This window comes from Sesamum indicum, linkage group LG10, assembly GCF_000512975.1.
Source record: "Sesamum indicum cultivar Zhongzhi No. 13 linkage group LG10, S_indicum_v1.0, whole genome shotgun sequence".
Taxonomy (NCBI): domain Eukaryota; kingdom Viridiplantae; phylum Streptophyta; class Magnoliopsida; order Lamiales; family Pedaliaceae; genus Sesamum; species Sesamum indicum.
This window is the reverse complement of record NC_026154.1, coordinates 2,958,249-2,976,122: the sequence shown is the minus strand read 5'-3', so window position 1 is coordinate 2,976,122 and position 17,874 is coordinate 2,958,249. Positions and strand designations below refer to the sequence as shown.

Here is a 17,874-nt window from a genome sequence, read left to right as displayed (position 1 = left end):
AAAATGCTTAGTGGCTATTTGGATTTAGAATATTCTTTCTTTTTTATTTTAATGTAATTGCTCATATATTTTTTATCTAGCTGTCAAAATTATTTTACATATAAGGTTGCATTGCACCAGTTCATAGACGATTCTGAAACAACGTAAAAATAAATAATATTAATAGACTTCTGAAGTTTATATTTTTAATTGTACATAACATTCGATTAATCTTTCCAAAATATATATTAAAATTAGAATGTTTGTTATTTATCCAATATATATAATAATTCATCTGAAACGTGACAAATGTTAATTTTTTTAGCTGGTCCAAGATGAACACTGCTAATAGAAGTGCCTTTCAATTAATTACAAGCAAACGAGATGTTCGTGCTATTTATTTATAGACATTAATGATCTAAATTGATTTCACTAATATATATATATATATATATATATGTATATTTTGTACTTTATAAATGACTAGGGGAAAAAATCGTGGCAAATCGATGTACTATCTTCACAATCATACAAAATCAATATATGAGAAACATTTAATTTTGGCCCGTGGCTATTCAACATTCAATATGGTTTTATATATGAGCTAGACATTTGCCAATATTTCTAGCTTTGGCTAAATATTTTGGCCCCGCGTGAAGAAACAAGATTAGTTGTTGTTGCATACCGTGTTTAATTAGTATATATGATTAATTATACTTAGACTTTCTCTTAAAACTTAAATTTATATTTTCTCTCAAAGAAATTTCGAAATTGCACTTATATCCCCTCCGAAATTTTTCTTTTTACACTTGATCTTCTTATGTTAGGTTTGGAAGAAAAATGCGGTAAAAAAATTACATAAAATTTCAATTTTGTCCCTCAACCTTTCCATGTATATTTTTGTACTTATAAGGGGAAAATTTTAACATCTATACATCTACGGAGTGAGGTGAATATCATTATATTTTTTTTCTTATAAGTACAAAATTATTTCATGGGAATATTAAATTAGGGGTAAAATTAAAAAATTATGTAATTTTTTTGACAAACTTTAGCATTTTTCATCTAAATTTTTTATGAAAGAGGGTTAGTTGTAAACGTTGAATTTTTTAAGGGGATGTAAATGTAATTTCGAAAAGTTTTTTTGAGAGAAAATGTAATTTCATATTTTCAAAGGGATTTTAAGTGTAATTAATCCTAGTATATTCACCATGATATTTTATTTTAACTATGAATATTAATTGTAGCAAAAAGTCATATTTCTCCTAGCATTTGTGAACCCATTTGTGATATTATAAAGTATTACTAAATATATATATATATATATTTATACTATATATTAAGAGAGAGAGCACCTCTTTAGTGTCTTCTTTATTTTTTATTTATATTTTGTTTCTCTATTCACTAACTTCCACATATTTTCCACTTTCTACAAGTAGTAAAAAATATTTTTTAAATAGTTATTTATTTTTAATAGTATTATTTCTCTTTCTTTTACTTTAAATATTCTCTTACAAAATTATCTATTTTTTCATCATAATTATTTTTATATTATTATTTTTCTACAATAACATTTTTATTATGTTAATGATATTTTAATTATAGTAAATTTTTTTTCTACAATATTATTATTGTCACGTCCAACTAGTATATAATTAAACAACTTGTTACCACCATTTAAATAAGCATCTCATATCCCATCAAACACATTCGAGTAGTCTAATAGGAGGAATGGTCAAAGCAACACAAAAATTTCAGCAAATTGATTTGCCTATTCTCAAAGAGCTAAAGGATGGTTGAACCTCATCATTAGAAAAAAGAATACAAGTGAAAGAAAGAAAAAATACTTAAATTTTTATTCAAATCACGTTTGATCGAAATTACAGAATAATTGTGATACACTTGTCATACGATTGGCCGCTTTCGCTAAATTATACACCAATCACACTGTAAGTGTACACATCATTGGTTTAGGTCCGATCAAACTCAATTTGAATTAGAATTCCTAAAAGAATATTATGGGCATAGTGATATATACATGAATTATTAGTATAAATTAATATAGTAAGGTAGGTTGGGCAATTTGCACGGTTGAGATAGAAAAGAATCTCATGCAATACACAAAAATAAACATAACTTCAAAAGACATACATAGCTTTGGAGAATTTTTGCCCACGTTTAAGGTTCCTTTTTCATTTCAACATTATTATTTTCAATGTTAGAAATTAATATTCCTTTCTTTGACTTTAAATTGTGGGATATAACGCTCATCATCAATTCTTGCAACAAGATAAAGATGGAAGAGGAAGGCATGGAAGACATCAGCTTGAAGGAGCTTGCCAAGAAACTAGATGAATTTGCTAAGGCTAGAGACTGGCAAAACTATCACACTCCAAGAAATTTACTCCTTGCAATGGTAATCTTATTTCTTTATATATTTTCACTTTTGCTTGTTGCACTACCTTTTAATCACTCACTTTCAAAACTTTCTTAGTTATAGCCAACATAACTTCAATGTGAGACCCGTTTTCGTATATATGAAGTTCGTCGGGAAAATTTCATGAGTTTATGCTAAAAGTACGATGAAGTACATAGAACCCATTTATGATTGAAAAGTAGAAGGTACCGGAGTGCGGGAGTCTGACACTATATCATATCCAGAAGTTTGATCTACTGTTGATCCAACGTTACATTGTGATCCCTGAAAAAGTTTTTGTCGGGCCATTAGTATAAATAGTTGACCAATGATTTTGTATTAGTACACATAAAAATTATCCTACAATTATGGACATGGATTTGTGTTGAATATTTGCAAATTGTGTTTGTTTATTTTTGCATATTTTTATGTTGGTGTTGTTGGAGAAACAGGTTGGTGAAGTAGGAGAGGTATCAGAGATATTTCAGTGGAGAGGAGAGGTGGAAAAGGGTTTGGCAAATTGGGAAGAATCAGAAAAGGAGCACCTTGGAGAAGAGCTCTCTGATGTTCTTCTTTACCTCATCAGATTGGCTGACATTTGTGGCATTGATCTTCCTCATGCTGCCACCAAAAAGCTTCTCAAAAATGCCATCAAATACCCTCCCAACTCCAACCCCTTCTCATCCTAGATCTTTCAAAAACAAATTTGCAAAAATTAGATAATTAATGTAACTTTGATGTTTAATTCTCTAAATCAAAACCTTTTGTTTTATGTAATTTTACATGTTTTTGGATTTGATACTTCTTTTTTCATTTTTTTTCTGGAGAATTTGAATTGGGAATTATATAAAGTTGCATGAAAACACACATTATAAAAGATGATAATCAATAGTTGTTAGATAGGGGTAGAAATAGGAAAAACATTCATGATGCCCCTCCTCCTCCCTATAGGATTCAAAATGCCACAACAAGAAAAGGTATGGGCATTTTTCCATTGCCGGGTTTCACCTCACCCCACAGAAAGGAATTGTTTAGATGGAAGAGATTTCGACATGTGAATCTATATAGTACGGATTTTTTATTCTTAACTTCTAACAATATAGGATTAAAATACATTATTCTTTTAGTGGAGAAAACTTTATTTGTAGTCCCACAAGATAAAGGGTGTGCACTTTTGATCCCACAATTTATGAGCTTAGCATATTGGTTCACATGATTAAAAATTATAGTATTGTTGGTCTTATAAGATAAAAAATTGTAGTATTTTTTGTCCCAAATGCTACACTGTTTTAGTCTATGGGATTAAATATGTTAAGTCTGTAAACTATAGAACCAAAAGTGCAATATTGTATCATATGAAATCGAAAGTGTGATATCCCCTTTTTTAATGACTATATTAGTATTCAAGTTCTTCTAACTTGTACTTGAACTGATTTAAATATTGAAAAACTTTAGTTGATTACCTCAAAATTAGCCCAAATGTGTGTTTGTTCTCAAATTTCCAATACATATGCTTAGGATTGCTCAACATTGGGGTTGGTCAGATCTTGAGCTAGATCAATCAAGATTTTCAAGAATTACAAAGTTGTCATAAGTGGCGTATCTTTTCAAACTTCAACGAGTAGTTCGCATTTAGGAGAAACTCTAGAGGAATTTGTAATTTTTAATAAAAGTTTGGATAAAGATGATGATGTAAGTAAGGTAGGTAATGAATTTCAACAGCTTATAAGCCTCAATGTCTAATTTTTTGGTGAGATATTCTTTTAAAATAAAACTATAAGGTTTGTACGAAATTAAAGCGGACAATACTTTGCTTAAAAGGGTACCAGTCAAGTCATAAGACATTATTTGGCGTCATTTGTGGAAACGATGCCATGTGCTCCTCGTTTAAATGGCTGATGATGTAGGCAAACGTCTTACATTGGTTGTAGCCATGAAGTTTGAGCGGCTTATAAGCCTAAGGCCTTTTCTCCCTAGTGAGTTGTCTTTTCAAGACAAAACTACGAGACTCATACGAAGCAAGAGCGGATAATAGCTCACGCAACGGGTTACCATAAGCCAAATCATTGGGTGCCATATGTGGGAACAAGGTCATGTGCCCCTTCCAGAGGGGTTGATGATGTAGACAAATGTCCTATATTGGTTGCACACAAGAAGCGCATCATTTTCCTTACGAGACACCTTTCAAAGTAAAACCATAAAACTTGTACAAAATCAGAGCGAACAATACCTCGTGCAACAGGACACTAATCGAGTCGCAAGCCACATCACGTATTAGTTTCACCCTGCAAAAGTAATTACATTATGATATAATAACATTTCTTATACGATTTATAATCACCAAATATATGTTTCAACTATAAATTATCTTAATATGATTTAAGAAAATATTTCAATATTTAGCATTCGGAGAACTTTATGACACTGTTTAGTTAAAGATCCCAAACAGAAAATCTTCATACTGAAAATATTTTCATAGAATAAAATGCATTTAGATGGTTTTCAATAATGGAAAGAATATTAATAATTGAAGAAATAAGTAGAAGAGAAATATTGGATGGAAATGCGACATCGAAGGTAACATTATCGCCGCAGAAGCCGCGGGTATTTTCAAAATCAGTAAAACATGGCACCCACCACTTCATGTCCCGTAGACTTCCTTCAACTCTATTTTTCTTTTTCTTTTAAATTATTTTATTAATTAATACTACAAAAACACTACATTCTAAATTATAATCTGCATCAAATACTTTTATATACATTACCATTTATAGTCACATAATTCTGATGCACAACTTCTCAGAATCCTGTCCATTTTCCTGCACATTCTAATCTCAGGTTCTTCATCACCATTCTCCTATAATCAATTTTATGTGAGTATAATATTTCTTTTTCATTTCATTTTTCCTGCATATTTTTGATCTATGGTTTTTCACAATAATGTTCCTGATACATATATTTTTCTTGAAATTGTAATTTTTGCATAAATATCTATATAGACTCCCAGATTGAGGAGTTGCATGGCAGCATTCTTGAAATGGGATTTTGGAACCTCTTTTCTTCTTTCCTTTTAATTTGATTTTTAAGATTGAAAAGTGAAATCCCACAAAGGTTGGTAGAAGAAATTGTATGTAATAATAATATATTTGCAGAGAAGTGGAGAAATGGCAGAAACAGTGTTTGCTCCTTGTCTGGAAGGAATAAAGCATATCAAATCTGAACAAGGGGATATGCAGACCAAGCCTTTGTTGGATGTCTGCAAACTCGTATTGCCTATCTTAGGTTTGTTTGTCTTTCGTAATTCAATTGCCTGTTTTTTTGTAAGAAAAGTAGTTTTATTAGGTGAAATGCCATAACTGGAGCAGGCATTCTTTTTCTTGCATTCTTGTGTGCCATAATCCTTAATTTTAAGCTATGGTATTTCTTACCAACAGTATAGTACCTAGCTATAAGTCACTAGCTTTCTATCTGGATGATATGGTATGTGGAACTCCCCATTCTCTGAAGATGTATTATGGGTGGTGGTGGATGACTTGTAATGTTTGACGTAATGCAGACTGAAGTTAATTCTTAGCATGTTGGTGGAGCTATGAATAACTAAGTTGGACAATATTCCAATGGGCTGCTCTTGTCCGATTACCAGCGGAATTTGTACTAGATAATTGTAGAATGATGACTACCTCCAGTTTTGAGTTTCTTTTTTGACATGATTTCTTTATTTAGTATTTGTTTATATTTATGTTAATGATTTGTACTTCAGTTGTCTTTGCTTCCAAAAATGAATTTCACTTGTTTGATTTCCGGTGCTAGATAAATTTGGGGCTGCCATGACTGTCGTAAAATCTGATATCAGTGGTAATATCTCGGTGAGATTTTTCTCTCGACTATATATATACCTACACGATTTACATAAATCTTTCGAGTTTGAACACATTCAAACATTATGCTATGTTTGCTCAGGAAAAATCTTTCCTCAGTTCACCCGTGCTTTGTTTGTTGACAGTTCTTTCTCTTTCATTGTTCTCACCAAAATACAAGCGCAGCATAACTAGCTCACTCGTTTACATTGTTTTTTCTGATGCTGAGGCAACTTTCTTTGTGTTGATTAACTTGTAGAGGTTGGAACATAAGTACAACTCAAACACCTCGAGATTCAACTACCTGTACAACATGGTACAAGCTGAAGTTGAGACGAAGACTGCTAAATCATCATGTAGCTGCACGAACGGGATTCTTTGGTTGACGAGGTACTACTTGCTATTGAGACCCGCCTTTTTCCCATTTACAACCTAGTCAACATGCTTATGATATTCTTTAAATTGGTACTCTGTGTAAGACGAGGTTAAGCTTTGTTATTTTATGATGTTGCAGAGCAATGGATTTCTTAGTCGAACTGTTCCGTAATCTATGTGAGCATCGAGATTGGTCAATGTCGCAAGTTTGCAATGGCGCATACAGCAAGACCTTGAAGAAATGGCATGGTTGGCTTGCTAGTTCAAGTTTTTCGGTAATAATTCGATTTTAACGCAGATTTTCTTCTATCAGATAATCAGATTTTTGGGGCGATGGCTGTTTATGGACATTTTTGTATAAACATTGTGATATTTTAGTGAAGTAATAGAGAGATTTGTATTGTTGAACAAAGGTTGCTATTAAGCTTGCACCAGACAGGAAGAAGTTCATGGAGGTAATAGGCACTGAAGGAGACATTTATGGTGATATGCAAAAATTCTGCACAAATTTCTCACCAATCCTAGGAGAGATTCATAAGTTTCTGGTAAGAGTCTTTACGCTCATGAAAATTGCTGCAGAACATGTCTGAAAAGAGAAAACGAATTACAACCTCTTCTCAGCTCATGTATAAGTCAAGAACTACATGTTTAAACACAAATGTTTCCTGTGCAGGCCAGTTTTGGATTGGACAGTATGAAATCTTCATGAAGGAATTGGCTTCTCTGCCTCTGTGTATAATCGCCTACACATTTCTCATTTGCCATTTCATAATCCTATTGTACTTTCCTCGTTTCTTGCCCAGATATTTGAATCCTTTCTATGCAATTTTCCTAATGAAGCTTTTCCTAGTTTTGGGAAAGGTTTAAGCGCATAGTGACTTCAATGTCCTTTTTGGACAACATATGCAATTTCATTTTACTGCATAATGAACAATTAGAGCAAGTTTTCCTGTGTGAATGGTACAGTTCTTTTCTTAATTTGACTATATTGTAAATGAAAGAAGTATGAACAAAGCACATCATCATACTTGCAGCCATAATCAAATGGTAATCATGCTGCTTACATCATGCACCAGGAGTACAAAACTACATGTACTTAGCATATAGTTACAGCAAATACTAGACTGATACAGTGTAATTACAGCATATACTTCAAGTATTACAAACATCTGGACATACCTGAATCATCGATGTTAAAGTCTTCTAAGAGTAACCAGAGGTGTTGAGCTTAGGTATTGAGCTATCTTAGGTGAGAAGCAATCATCAGCTTTCTTGCCAATATGTGAATTTGGAGTGTTTGGCAGCTTATTTTCCAGAGGACTAAATGGCAAATGAGACGGCGGCTGAATTGACTTCATGGGACGCAGACAAGCTAGGCGGCCATGTACTTGATTGTTGCAGATAGGAAGCTTGCTTGTCTTCGTTGTAGCCTCCTTGTCCTTAGACACAGGAGCACCAGAAGGATCCTGTTTGTACATATCCTGTAAGAATCGGACAGCAGAGTACTAACAGAATAATGATAATGACAAACTCCTAAAATGTAAAGTCAGTAGAGAAATATACCCCAAGAACAAGGAAAGCAAAACCTTGATGATCGCCAGCAAGATGGATTTCTATTAACTTCCGCAAGTCAGCAAGAGTGGAATCTTTCAAAACCTTCAATGTGGTGATAAAGTTACCAGGATTTTCTTTTGATGCCTCCCATTTTACATATACTTCAACACGAGATGCTTCTTCATCTAATGGATTATGATTCTCCTTCAAATTCTTTGCTATCTCAGCTGAACCCCTTAATTTTTCCTGCTCTTGATCATCCAGGTTTTGTTCCGCCTCAAGTTCATCCAACGTCTTTGCTGCAGGCATAGGTGTGCTGTTGCCATCATGCTGAGAAAGTTCTCTATAACCCCCACAGAGAGTGAAAATGTTCTGAATCCTCATTTGCCGAGAAGAGGCTGCATCATTAGGATTTTCAGGTTCATCATATGCTATTGATCCTCCAAGCTCAACCGTATCTTTAAAGTAGTCAGACTTCTCTGGATCTTGGGTTGAAACTTCAGGTGTAATTATGATCCTTTTCTCCTCGATAACCTCCTTCTGCACTTCGTCGTCAAAGAGACTCTCTTTATCTTCTTCGTCATCATCGTTCTCTTCTTCCTCATATACGGTGGTCAGGCCTGCTTTGCTTGGAAAGCTCAATATTCCTTCACTGAAATCGTTTGCATATGTGAATCCTGAAACAGGATTAGTTCCATGAATTTCTGCTTTGTGAAGAACAGTAGTTTCCATGTCGATTGACTTAACCAAATCCATGGACTTAACCATGTCCGAATCTTCAGAACAAACCTCCAACAGCCTTTTCATGAAGCTGCTTCCTTCCACTTCTGCTGGTGTACTCCCAGCATTTGACAGACGAAGTTCAGACTCAATCTCCTCTAAGCGTCGTCTAAGCATTTCAACTTCTTGTTGCTGTTGAAACATTCTTGCTTCCATCTTCCTCCTTTCTGTCTCAACAAATTCATGGGCCATTCTCTGACATTCGTGTATCTTCACATCCAGTTCCCTTTTCAGCATCTGAGTCCGCTCGTTTACTTTCGAATTGATCTCCTCCTCATTAGCCTCTTCTCCTCTTCCTTCTACTACTGCAAGCTTAGCCCGCAGTGCAGAAATCTCCTGTTCTTTCTTCTTAAGCTCTTTCTTTGCCTCACTGCACTCTTTTTCCCTGAGTTTGTTCTCGACCTGTAACTTGCAGATGAACTGGTCCAGAGCTGCAATTCTTGAACCCAAAATAACAGCAGATGAAGAATCTTCAGCCCCTTTGTCCTTAACCGGTGTATGAGGACAACGAACTATGCACTTTGCTTTTGCCCCGTATTCCAGAGTTGCAATAGTTTTATGCAATTCCTTTGGATCCGGGCTCGCACAAAGTATCATCAAAATTTTGGACTTATCATCCTCAAAAGAATCCTGTTCAAAACGTCAGACAAACTTCAGAAACCAGTGAATGGTATATACGCTCTAACTCGAGTTATAAATGCATGTACAACAAACACCTGAAGTAGCATTGTTAGCTTGCTATCTCTGAACGGCACATGAGAATCACTGTTTGCTATAGATTCAACCACTCTCTTCAGCGCAATATTACCCTGATTGATCTTTGCTGTCTGCATTCACAGGAAAAGCAAATAAACTAAAATTTCATTGGATTCAAGAACAGTACAAGTAATCATAATTTTGCAGGACATAATTTAGAGAAATCTTTAACATATACCCTACCTGCATTTTTGCTTCCAAACCATTTTGACCAGCTTGTTCAATATTTTCTGAACCTGCCATGTCCACAAGCATAAGCCTGCCTCCAACTGTTGGGACATCGACAATTATCTGCAAGAGTGTGGCAGAAAAGGCAAAGAGAGAACACAAGGTAATTCAGCAAAGTTTGCAAGTTACACACAGTAACAGCTCTGAATGATCAAATTAAGTGTTTTTCGATGTTTGATACCATGCAATGGCTTCGGGAACTTCTCTCGTTGCAGAGTGTGCTCTTCACTATTCTTCTCTTCTCCACTTTCTGAATCTCCTTCAGCATCTTTCCAGCTTCATTTCCAGAAATAAAGGTAGCATTTTTCGCCTTCTTACCGATTACTTCCAGTCTCACCTGAAAAATACATATTTGAGAAAAACACCGAAAACCTAATAAGCAGAACGAGAAGTGGTCTACGTGTCATATTACAAGGTGTATTCAGTATCAAACACAATTTTCTTTGCCAAAAATGCCTTGGCCTAACAAACAAACATCTAGAGTATATCAAACTTAAAGCCTAGCATTCAAAAGGGAACATTCAAGATAGAATTTTTACATGTAAACTAGTCTGTAAAAGGCTCATATTATTGCAACTGATTTCTTCTTCAACAACATCATATTGATAAGATCTAGTAAAAAAGACTGATCGACTCTACCCGAATCCAAGTCCAGAATCATGTTATTTCTGAAACACCAAAATGAGGCACAGAAAATGCACCAAGAATTGCTATCTTACAGCTTATTCTACCAAAATCAGTTCAATCATATGATCAAAACAAAAACTCATGCAAGTTTCACCTATTCTTACAAAACAACTGCTAAAAATTATCACCTTAGAAGCAGAGCCACCTTTAGACCATCCAAAACTAAACCCTCCACCAGCATTGCCTGATGACAGAAGATCATATATTTCTTCATTATATATCTCCAAAACAGTAACCTGCACAAATGTCCCCACCCCTACTTTCTCATCATCACCACCCTCCACCCCTTCACCCAGAATATCCTTCAAAGACCTGTAAACAATCCCTTGCTGCGTGGAACTCCCGAACATCGTGTGACTCTTGCCAGAACCCGTCGGGCCGTACATCATGATCGTGCATTTCTGCCCCAGCTTCACACCATTAATCCTAGACTCCACGAACTTTCTGTAGAACCCCTCAAGATCGTCTTGTTCTGACAGTGAAACTCCATCTAGGCTAAAATCCCGGTACCCGATTTCCGTCTTAACTCTCAGCGACTTCCCATCGCTGTGAATCTGTAAGGTTGATGGGTTCACCGGAGGCTTGTTTTTTTGCTCCGGGTGATCCCGTATTCTCCCGATGACCTCCACCGGGTGCTCAGGCGGCGCACCGGCGGCGGCGGAGGATTCTTTGGGGAAATTCAAGCGGAGCTTCGACTGAGGGGTCCTGGATTGCTGGTGGGCTGCATTTAGTTTTGATGAAGGCGTCGAGTGGTTTGACTTTGATGCTGGTGTAGGAGCCATGTCTGCAGGACACCGGATTTATCAAACTCAAACAGATTCTTCACTGGGTTTCTGAATAGCTGTGGACTCAGCAAAAAATGAAGAGAAAAAGAGAGATCAGAAGCGAAAATGGAGAGAGAGAGAGAATTGAAAAACTCTCTGAAAAGATGAAAAGACGAGATGATTTCTTGGAATTGAAAGAAGCAAGGGAGGGAGAATTATTTGATTTAAATTATAAGTAGCCGTTACGACTTGTAACGTCTATATTCGTGAACCTTTGCGCTGTTCCTACTGGGGCTCGGGCCCATCAAATAAAGACCATAAATTCCTACATGTTAATTCTGTTGATTTATTTATTTATGAATGAAAAAAAACAAAATAAATGAAAATTTTTATTTATTTTTAATTTAATTATTATGATTTAAATATTTTTTTAATGAAATTATCTTATTTGTAATTAATTTTTTTTCAAGTGAATATATACACAAATTAAAGATTAAAAAAAATATTTAAGAAAGTGATGGCAACTACTAATTAAGAAGCAAACCTAATCCAACAAGTGACGAAAGAATTCGAAACACGATTTTACAAATACTCAAGTAAGCACATCATTTTGACTTTTGAGCTCACATTTTCAAATCTCTGCAGCCACAATTTTTTGCCCTGTTCATGCGCATGCAATCTCCCTAACAAACTTGTTTCTCAATTCAGACTTATTGCTCAACATTAATTAGCGAGATAATTACAATGCCCTCTTATAAAATTTGGTGTAATTATATGTGAATCTTTTGTGGTTTGAGAAATTACATTTATTATCTCTTAAGTTTATTTATGTCTAATAAATAAATTCCCTCATTAATCAAAATTTACCAACTCGACACGTAGTTGTGTCAACTATCCAAGGGCCTCTTACTTGACATATGGCTCTCTACGATTTTTAATAATTGACCCTTTATAAGTACTGATTGATTTCATTAGGTAGCCGTGTAGTCATGATATTAAAATTTAGTTATTCAATCCCACTTTTACTCTAAGCGAACTCCTAAGTGTAGAAAGATTTTAGTTAAGATCACTCCGACAAACTTAACAAGTTGCATTGCAAGTTACTTTTATTTTTTTGGATTGAGAACCATCGCAAATCTAACCTCTCATACTTGATTGATCTAGTGGATCCCATTTCCAGATCAAATTAGCTACGCCATCCGTGAAGTTGGTCCCAGATCAAGATTATTTCATCGGAAAACTACAAAAAAATTTTAAACTCTAAAATGAAATCAAGAAATATCATTGTCATGCGCAATGTTCACTTAGGTGTGTTCACTTTGAGTATATTCGATTAAATAGATGATGGGATAAATGTAAACTAAATGAATGATAGAAAAATCCTGGATTAATTATAAGTTGTTTACTTTGTGGGATTTTATTTTGCTGATTGGATTGTGCAGTTGTTTACTTTGATGGATTGATTATTTTTCAAAGACAAATAACTTTGCACAATCATTTTTATTTCTAATAAAATGTCGGACAACTCAACCCATCTAAGGTTGAGTTGTCTTACCTCAACAGTGAAATAGCAAGGCCCAACATAAAGAACCGGGCACTTGTGATACAGAGTAAGTGCGTGATGAACATATATTATTAGTGTTATTTAAGCTTATCATGCAAAGTAAGGCTCCATTTACTTTGAGGATCGTATTAAACGAATGACAAGATTATCCTTTACTGAATGAATGAAAAAAATAATCATGTATAATTAGTTAGGTGTTTACTTATACGTATTGAAAACAGGATAAATTCTATCAAGTAGTTATTTTGATATATCCATGTGCTTTTAACAGAAAAATTACATTTGAGCCCTTGGTTACAAAATTTAATAGACAATAAATTATTATTATTTTATTATTATAATTATTGTTATTGTCACTATTATTTTATTATCATCATAATCATCATTACTATTATGATTATTATTATTATTATTCAGTCAAATATCGAAGGCACAATGGTCATTCTCATTTGGTGCAATCTTGGGACTAATTTTATACCACCTCCCAATGTGATATTAGTTATTCAAGTGTATAGAGCTTTGATTTTATACCGAGCCCCCATATAATAAAGTAAATATTATATTAATCTATACTATTTTTTTTATACATACTTATACATCAAAATAAATAGGGCCAAAACGAGGGAAAAATAAGGCAAATTTTGAATCCAATTCATTTCTGAAATGATTACTATTATATGATATATTTCTTCGACTATCATTTCAAACAGAATGCAGCAGAAAGTAATGGGATCCGCACTTTACAAGCAGCTTTGAGCGACCTTAGTACAATTCGTAGGTATTCATTTCCACATCTCTATACAACAAATGCACATACAATAATTTGAAATGAAAATTGTCATTGCAAAAGCATAGTACTAAAATTGCTTAGGACCAAGTCTATGCAATAACAAAAACCCTCAGCTCTTCCCTGTCTCCTCGAGTGACACGTGTGTCCGAGTCTAGATATGTAACTTCAAATTCACCACTTCGTGTGTCGGATGGCGGCCTAAACGAATCTGGTAAACGGGGAAGATCCAGGGGTGGCAGTTGCGACAAGTTTCCTGTAGTCTTCACGGTTGTTTTCTCGAATGTTATCTTTATCTTGCAACTTCCTGTTCACGTAATATTACATAAGCACATTCCCGATGAGTTGTTCTTAGGAAGTAATGGGATGTGGGGTTTTAGGACAATCACAATTATTCATGTGATGTGATACATGTGGAATTCACCATATATAGATGGTTGTGATTGTTCTAAACTCAAGGTCCAGGACCCTCTTAGGATCATTGCATTGGTCACCAAGAATAAAATCAAGCTTTAACATTGAACAAGAAATGTAAAGTAAGCATTTAAGCCAAAAACTGATTGAGTGAAATACTAACCTATGAGTTCAAATTTGTGAGCTAAAGTGGCAGTAACTTCAACAGGCGGCAAAGGCCATGGAGCGCCTAATTCCAGCTCAACTATGTTGTCAAAGTCTTTGCTGAAGACATCAATTCTTTGAAATACCTGATCAAGAACAACAATAGCAGGAGATTCAAGTAAATATTCAAAATGCATACTCCAGAAAACAACTACCAGTCCGCAGTCATTGCTCGAGCAAGTACACATCGCCTCACTCAGTCATACCTGGCCAAGAGTTATAGGAAGAAGTCTCCCGGTCGGTGGCCCAGGACGGCTACCTCCTAGGGTCTTAGATGAAAATGCACTGCTGTAGATCAATTTCCACCTGCCTTGTAGTTTATCAAGGTCACCCGACAGATCTACCAGACCTCCAGCAGACTCAAGCTCCTTTGCTGCAGCCTCAGCCTTCCGCAGATCATCTTCAGTTGCAGCAAGACCTCTATTTAATCCAGAGACAGCACTCTGCAATCATAGCCACAGGTGCATCAAAACCATGACCTATATTCTTCAATGTATTATATGCAGATTGAGATCAACTCTTGATTTTCTGCCCCATAGTATCTCCCCCCCCCCCCCCCCCCCCCCAAAAAAAAAAAAAAAATGGGCTAGCTTTCTGGCCTAAGCTCCTCGGTATGGACCAGATGCTTCGGCAACTCGTATGCAGGCTAGGCTTATCCAGATTAACTTACTTTTAATCATGAACTTTGTATTTAAGGATACAGGGACCTCCGTTTGTTCAGATCTCAACAAAACCTTCAAAGGGCAAGTGATTTGAAGCTACATATGCATATGCATCGCATGGCTCACCAGAAGTCTCATGTAGTCTCTTCCAAAAGTCAAAAGGAGGACTATCCAGGTAACTAGTGTGTCATACACTTAAACGAGATTTCTTATTTCCTAAATACTCTCCAATTCAGGGACACCTCAATGTTCACTTAGGATTTCCTAACAATTATACCGAGGAAAACAGAAATTTTACTTCACAAAAGGTGATTGATTGATCAAAGAAGTCAACCAAATGACAAGCTTAAGGGAAACCCACTATTGTTTTTTGTTCCCCAATCTTGGTATCTCTCCAATAAAACACAACCCTAATATGCTCACAACTGCAGAGCTCCAACTAGAAGCTAACTAAACTACCTGAGAGTAGAACTATCACTTCCACCATTTTACAGCCTCATAACCCCCTTGCGCCCCACTCCTTGCTTCTTACATGATTGTTGCAGTCAATCCTTGTTGTTGTTGCAGTAATTAAGGTTGGGCAATACCTAACAACTAGCAGTTCTGTCTATGGCCATACCTTCATGAAAATGTAATAAAGTTGCTTGTATGAAAATCATAAGACCAAATGCAAACCTATCCTTAAACTGTAGTAGAATAGCATTTTCTCCGTGAGATGCTTGGCACATATATAAGATATTGGAGCAAGATCTTGGAAATAGGTCTACATAGGCTGTCCAGAAAAGAGCATCTCAGAGAAGAAAATCAATGTCACTCTACCACTTCTATGCATCTACTTGCACGACATCTTCATCTAAAATGTTGTGCTAATGGGTCACACCCTATACAAGCGAAAGGAGAAGAGAAAACATGTTCATGAAATATTGATCTTGGCAGACCAACCGATATCGGACAAGAAAATATTTGATCACAAACAAGTTGTCAATTTTAAGCGTAACACCGACATGAACTAATGACAACATGAGTGAATGTCGTTAAAGGGGAAACAATTTTAAGAATTCCGTTTCTAATAAGGTGTTCTCTTCCAAATACTAAGCTAAATACATCATTGCACATTCCAAAACAATTGAATTGAATTTACCACATTGAGCTACAACTATTAGCCCAACAGCTACCCTTAGAATCATAAATATTGGTGAGTGTTGTACAAAACCATGGCAAACAGAAACCAGCAAATTTCGAGCAAATACATTTGCAGGACGAGAATTAATGAACAAGCTATGGAACCAGAAAATCAAACTTCACCCACATTCGCAACACACTAAGTCCAGTTATGAACAACATAAAAATTCAATCCCACAAATGAAGCAACCCGTGTCAGACAACCAAGAATCTACAACTCCACCAAGAATTAATGCAAATCAGCAACAACCCACCTCAGAAATCAATAAGCATGAGACTATAAACCAGAAACAGAACCAAAAAGCAACCAGAAAGAAAAAAGAGAGAATCAAAAGCAAAGAGAAAACAGAAGCAAGAGGTCAAAATTCATACCAACAACTTGAACTTAAGAGACCCAATGAGCTCATCTTTCGACGCTTTACTCTCAGGTGGCTCAATAAATGTGACTTCACTAGAAGATGATCGGCAGATAAGACCTTTCTTGAGATTACAGTTTCTTCCGCGGTGAAAAGCTGAAGAAGGGTAAAAATTCTGAAATCTTGAAAAGCCAGTCGTGCCAGAAGCAGAGGTCGAAGGAAGATTTGATGATGAAGATGGGGAAACTGATTGATGGTGAGGGAGTGGTAGAGTTGCCAGCTGAAGCAGAGAAGCCATGGCTGATGGCTATGAGTTCAAGAAAATTGATCAAGTAACGATTTTTCTTTGAGTTGTGATTGGGTGGTGGGATATTTGTGTGGAACGCACCGGAAACCTTGTTCCTGGTCCCAATTTTAAGTGATGGATGGGAAGAATGCAACGTCGGTTCAAATGATGATGTGGGACAAGAAAATTTCTGTGACACGGCTTTTTCATGATTTGTGTTGTGTTTATATCTAAAATATGTGCAATGGATCTTATTTCTGTCTATAAATGGGGGAATTTATTAAAAAAATGTCAAAAAAAAAAAAGTTAGTAAAGTAGGATGAAATTGGAAGGGTTAGAAAAGTAAGTGGCACCACGGTTACTCACCGCGATGCCACAATTTTTTATTTAAAAATAAATAAATTCTTTGTGTCATCGCGTTGTCAACCGCGGTGACAATTTTTTTTTTTTTTAAAAAAAAATTATTTCACGATGAATTGCTGTCAACTTCTCGTTAAAATTTCGGCATCATTATGGCGAGTTGTCAACCATCAAATATACCGTTCGACACCCCTTGATGAAACGAACATTTCCTCACAAACAATTTTAAGTTTTATCAATCGTAAATAATGAATTTTTAGCACGAACGCTGCACCTTTCGACCGTCGATTCGCCACCACCGGAGCGACCCATGATCACGAACCACTGCCACTGGACTCGCCTCGACCTAACGGTTCTAACGAGACCAACCTAGTTCAATTATATTAAATATTCGTTAAGATATGAAAATTTGAAGTTTTTCCGCCGAAAATGCACGCTGAAGCTGTTTGCTGCCATTTCTCCACCGTCAGGACGAATCACAGATTAAGACCATAGCCGTTCGAATCGTGTCATCCAGACGATTCCAACAAGACCAATCTTGCTCAATTTCATCAAGTATTTGTTTGTTCAATTTTTAAAATAGTTATAATTTTATTAAATTTTATTTAATTAATTAATAATACTATTTATAATTAATTAATAATACTATTTATAATTAATTAA

The 17,874-nt window shown here is 35.4% G+C and overlaps 4 protein-coding genes across 5 annotated transcripts; 2 read left to right on the top strand and 2 right to left on the bottom strand.

The window, feature by feature from the left end:
• LOC105171800 (dCTP pyrophosphatase 1-like) lies at positions 2,218–3,191 on the top strand. Its single transcript, XM_020697287.1, has 2 exons — positions 2,218–2,395; positions 2,848–3,191. The coding sequence occupies exons 1-2, from the start codon at positions 2,276–2,278 to the stop codon at positions 3,082–3,084; spliced, it is 357 nt and encodes a 118-aa protein (XP_020552946.1). The 5' UTR covers positions 2,218–2,275; the 3' UTR covers positions 3,085–3,191.
• LOC105171766 (glycolipid transfer protein 1) lies at positions 5,153–7,476 on the top strand. Of its 2 annotated transcripts, none has more exons than XM_011092985.2 (7): positions 5,153–5,268; positions 5,548–5,677; positions 6,206–6,261; positions 6,512–6,642; positions 6,767–6,902; positions 7,041–7,172; positions 7,301–7,476. In XM_011092985.2, the coding sequence occupies exons 2-7, from the start codon at positions 5,560–5,562 to the stop codon at positions 7,334–7,336; spliced, it is 609 nt and encodes a 202-aa protein (XP_011091287.1). In that variant the 5' UTR covers positions 5,153–5,268; positions 5,548–5,559; the 3' UTR covers positions 7,337–7,476. The 2 variants fall into 2 exon arrangements, with proteins under 2 accessions (XP_011091287.1, XP_011091288.1); XM_011092986.2 differs by having other exon boundaries at positions 5,159–5,233.
• Positions 7,634–11,588, bottom strand: LOC105171765 (kinesin-like protein KIN-10A). The gene is made up of 6 exons (XM_011092984.2): positions 10,761–11,588; positions 10,127–10,282; positions 9,901–10,008; positions 9,678–9,788; positions 8,191–9,591; positions 7,634–8,093 (listed from the first exon to the last, which is right to left on the bottom strand). Exons 1-6 carry the CDS (start codon positions 11,412–11,414, stop codon positions 7,821–7,823), a joined length of 2,703 nt encoding a protein of 900 aa, XP_011091286.1. The 5' UTR covers positions 11,415–11,588; the 3' UTR covers positions 7,634–7,820.
• Positions 13,637–17,047, bottom strand: LOC105171764 (plastid-lipid-associated protein 6, chloroplastic). Its single transcript, XM_011092983.2, has 4 exons — positions 16,582–17,047; positions 14,572–14,808; positions 14,325–14,451; positions 13,637–14,054 (listed from the first exon to the last, which is right to left on the bottom strand). The coding sequence occupies exons 1-4, from the start codon at positions 16,861–16,863 to the stop codon at positions 13,840–13,842; spliced, it is 861 nt and encodes a 286-aa protein (XP_011091285.1). The 5' UTR covers positions 16,864–17,047; the 3' UTR covers positions 13,637–13,839.

Bases quoted from the DNA above. Each gene is read 5' to 3' on its own strand.
- LOC105171800 (XM_020697287.1), top strand. From the start codon at position 2,276: ATGGAAGAGGAAGGCATGGAAGACATCAGCTTGAAGGAGCTTGCCAAG. The intron at 2,396-2,847 runs GTAATCTTATTT...TTGGAGAAACAG, and splicing joins GAAATTTACTCCTTGCAATG to GTTGGTGAAGTAGGAGAGGT.
- LOC105171766 (XM_011092985.2), top strand. From the start codon at position 5,560: ATGGCAGAAACAGTGTTTGCTCCTTGTCTGGAAGGAATAAAGCATATC. The intron at 5,678-6,205 runs GTTTGTTTGTCT...TTCCGGTGCTAG, and splicing joins ACTCGTATTGCCTATCTTAG to ATAAATTTGGGGCTGCCATG. The intron at 7,173-7,300 runs GTAAGAGTCTTT...TTTCCTGTGCAG, and splicing joins GAGAGATTCATAAGTTTCTG to GCCAGTTTTGGATTGGACAG.
- LOC105171765 (XM_011092984.2), bottom strand. From the start codon at position 11,414: ATGGCTCCTACACCAGCATCAAAGTCAAACCACTCGACGCCTTCATCA. The intron at 10,009-10,126 runs GTATCAAACATC...ACACTCTTGCAG, and splicing joins GTTCCCGAAGCCATTGCATG to ATAATTGTCGATGTCCCAAC. The intron at 9,789-9,900 runs GTAGGGTATATG...CTGTGAATGCAG, and splicing joins GTTTGGAAGCAAAAATGCAG to ACAGCAAAGATCAATCAGGG.
- LOC105171764 (XM_011092983.2), bottom strand. From the start codon at position 16,863: ATGGCTTCTCTGCTTCAGCTGGCAACTCTACCACTCCCTCACCATCAA. The intron at 14,452-14,571 runs GTATGACTGAGT...GTTCTTGATCAG, and splicing joins TTCCTATAACTCTTGGCCAG to GTATTTCAAAGAATTGATGT. The intron at 14,055-14,324 runs GTTAGTATTTCA...TTACGTGAACAG, and splicing joins TCACAAATTTGAACTCATAG to GAAGTTGCAAGATAAAGATA.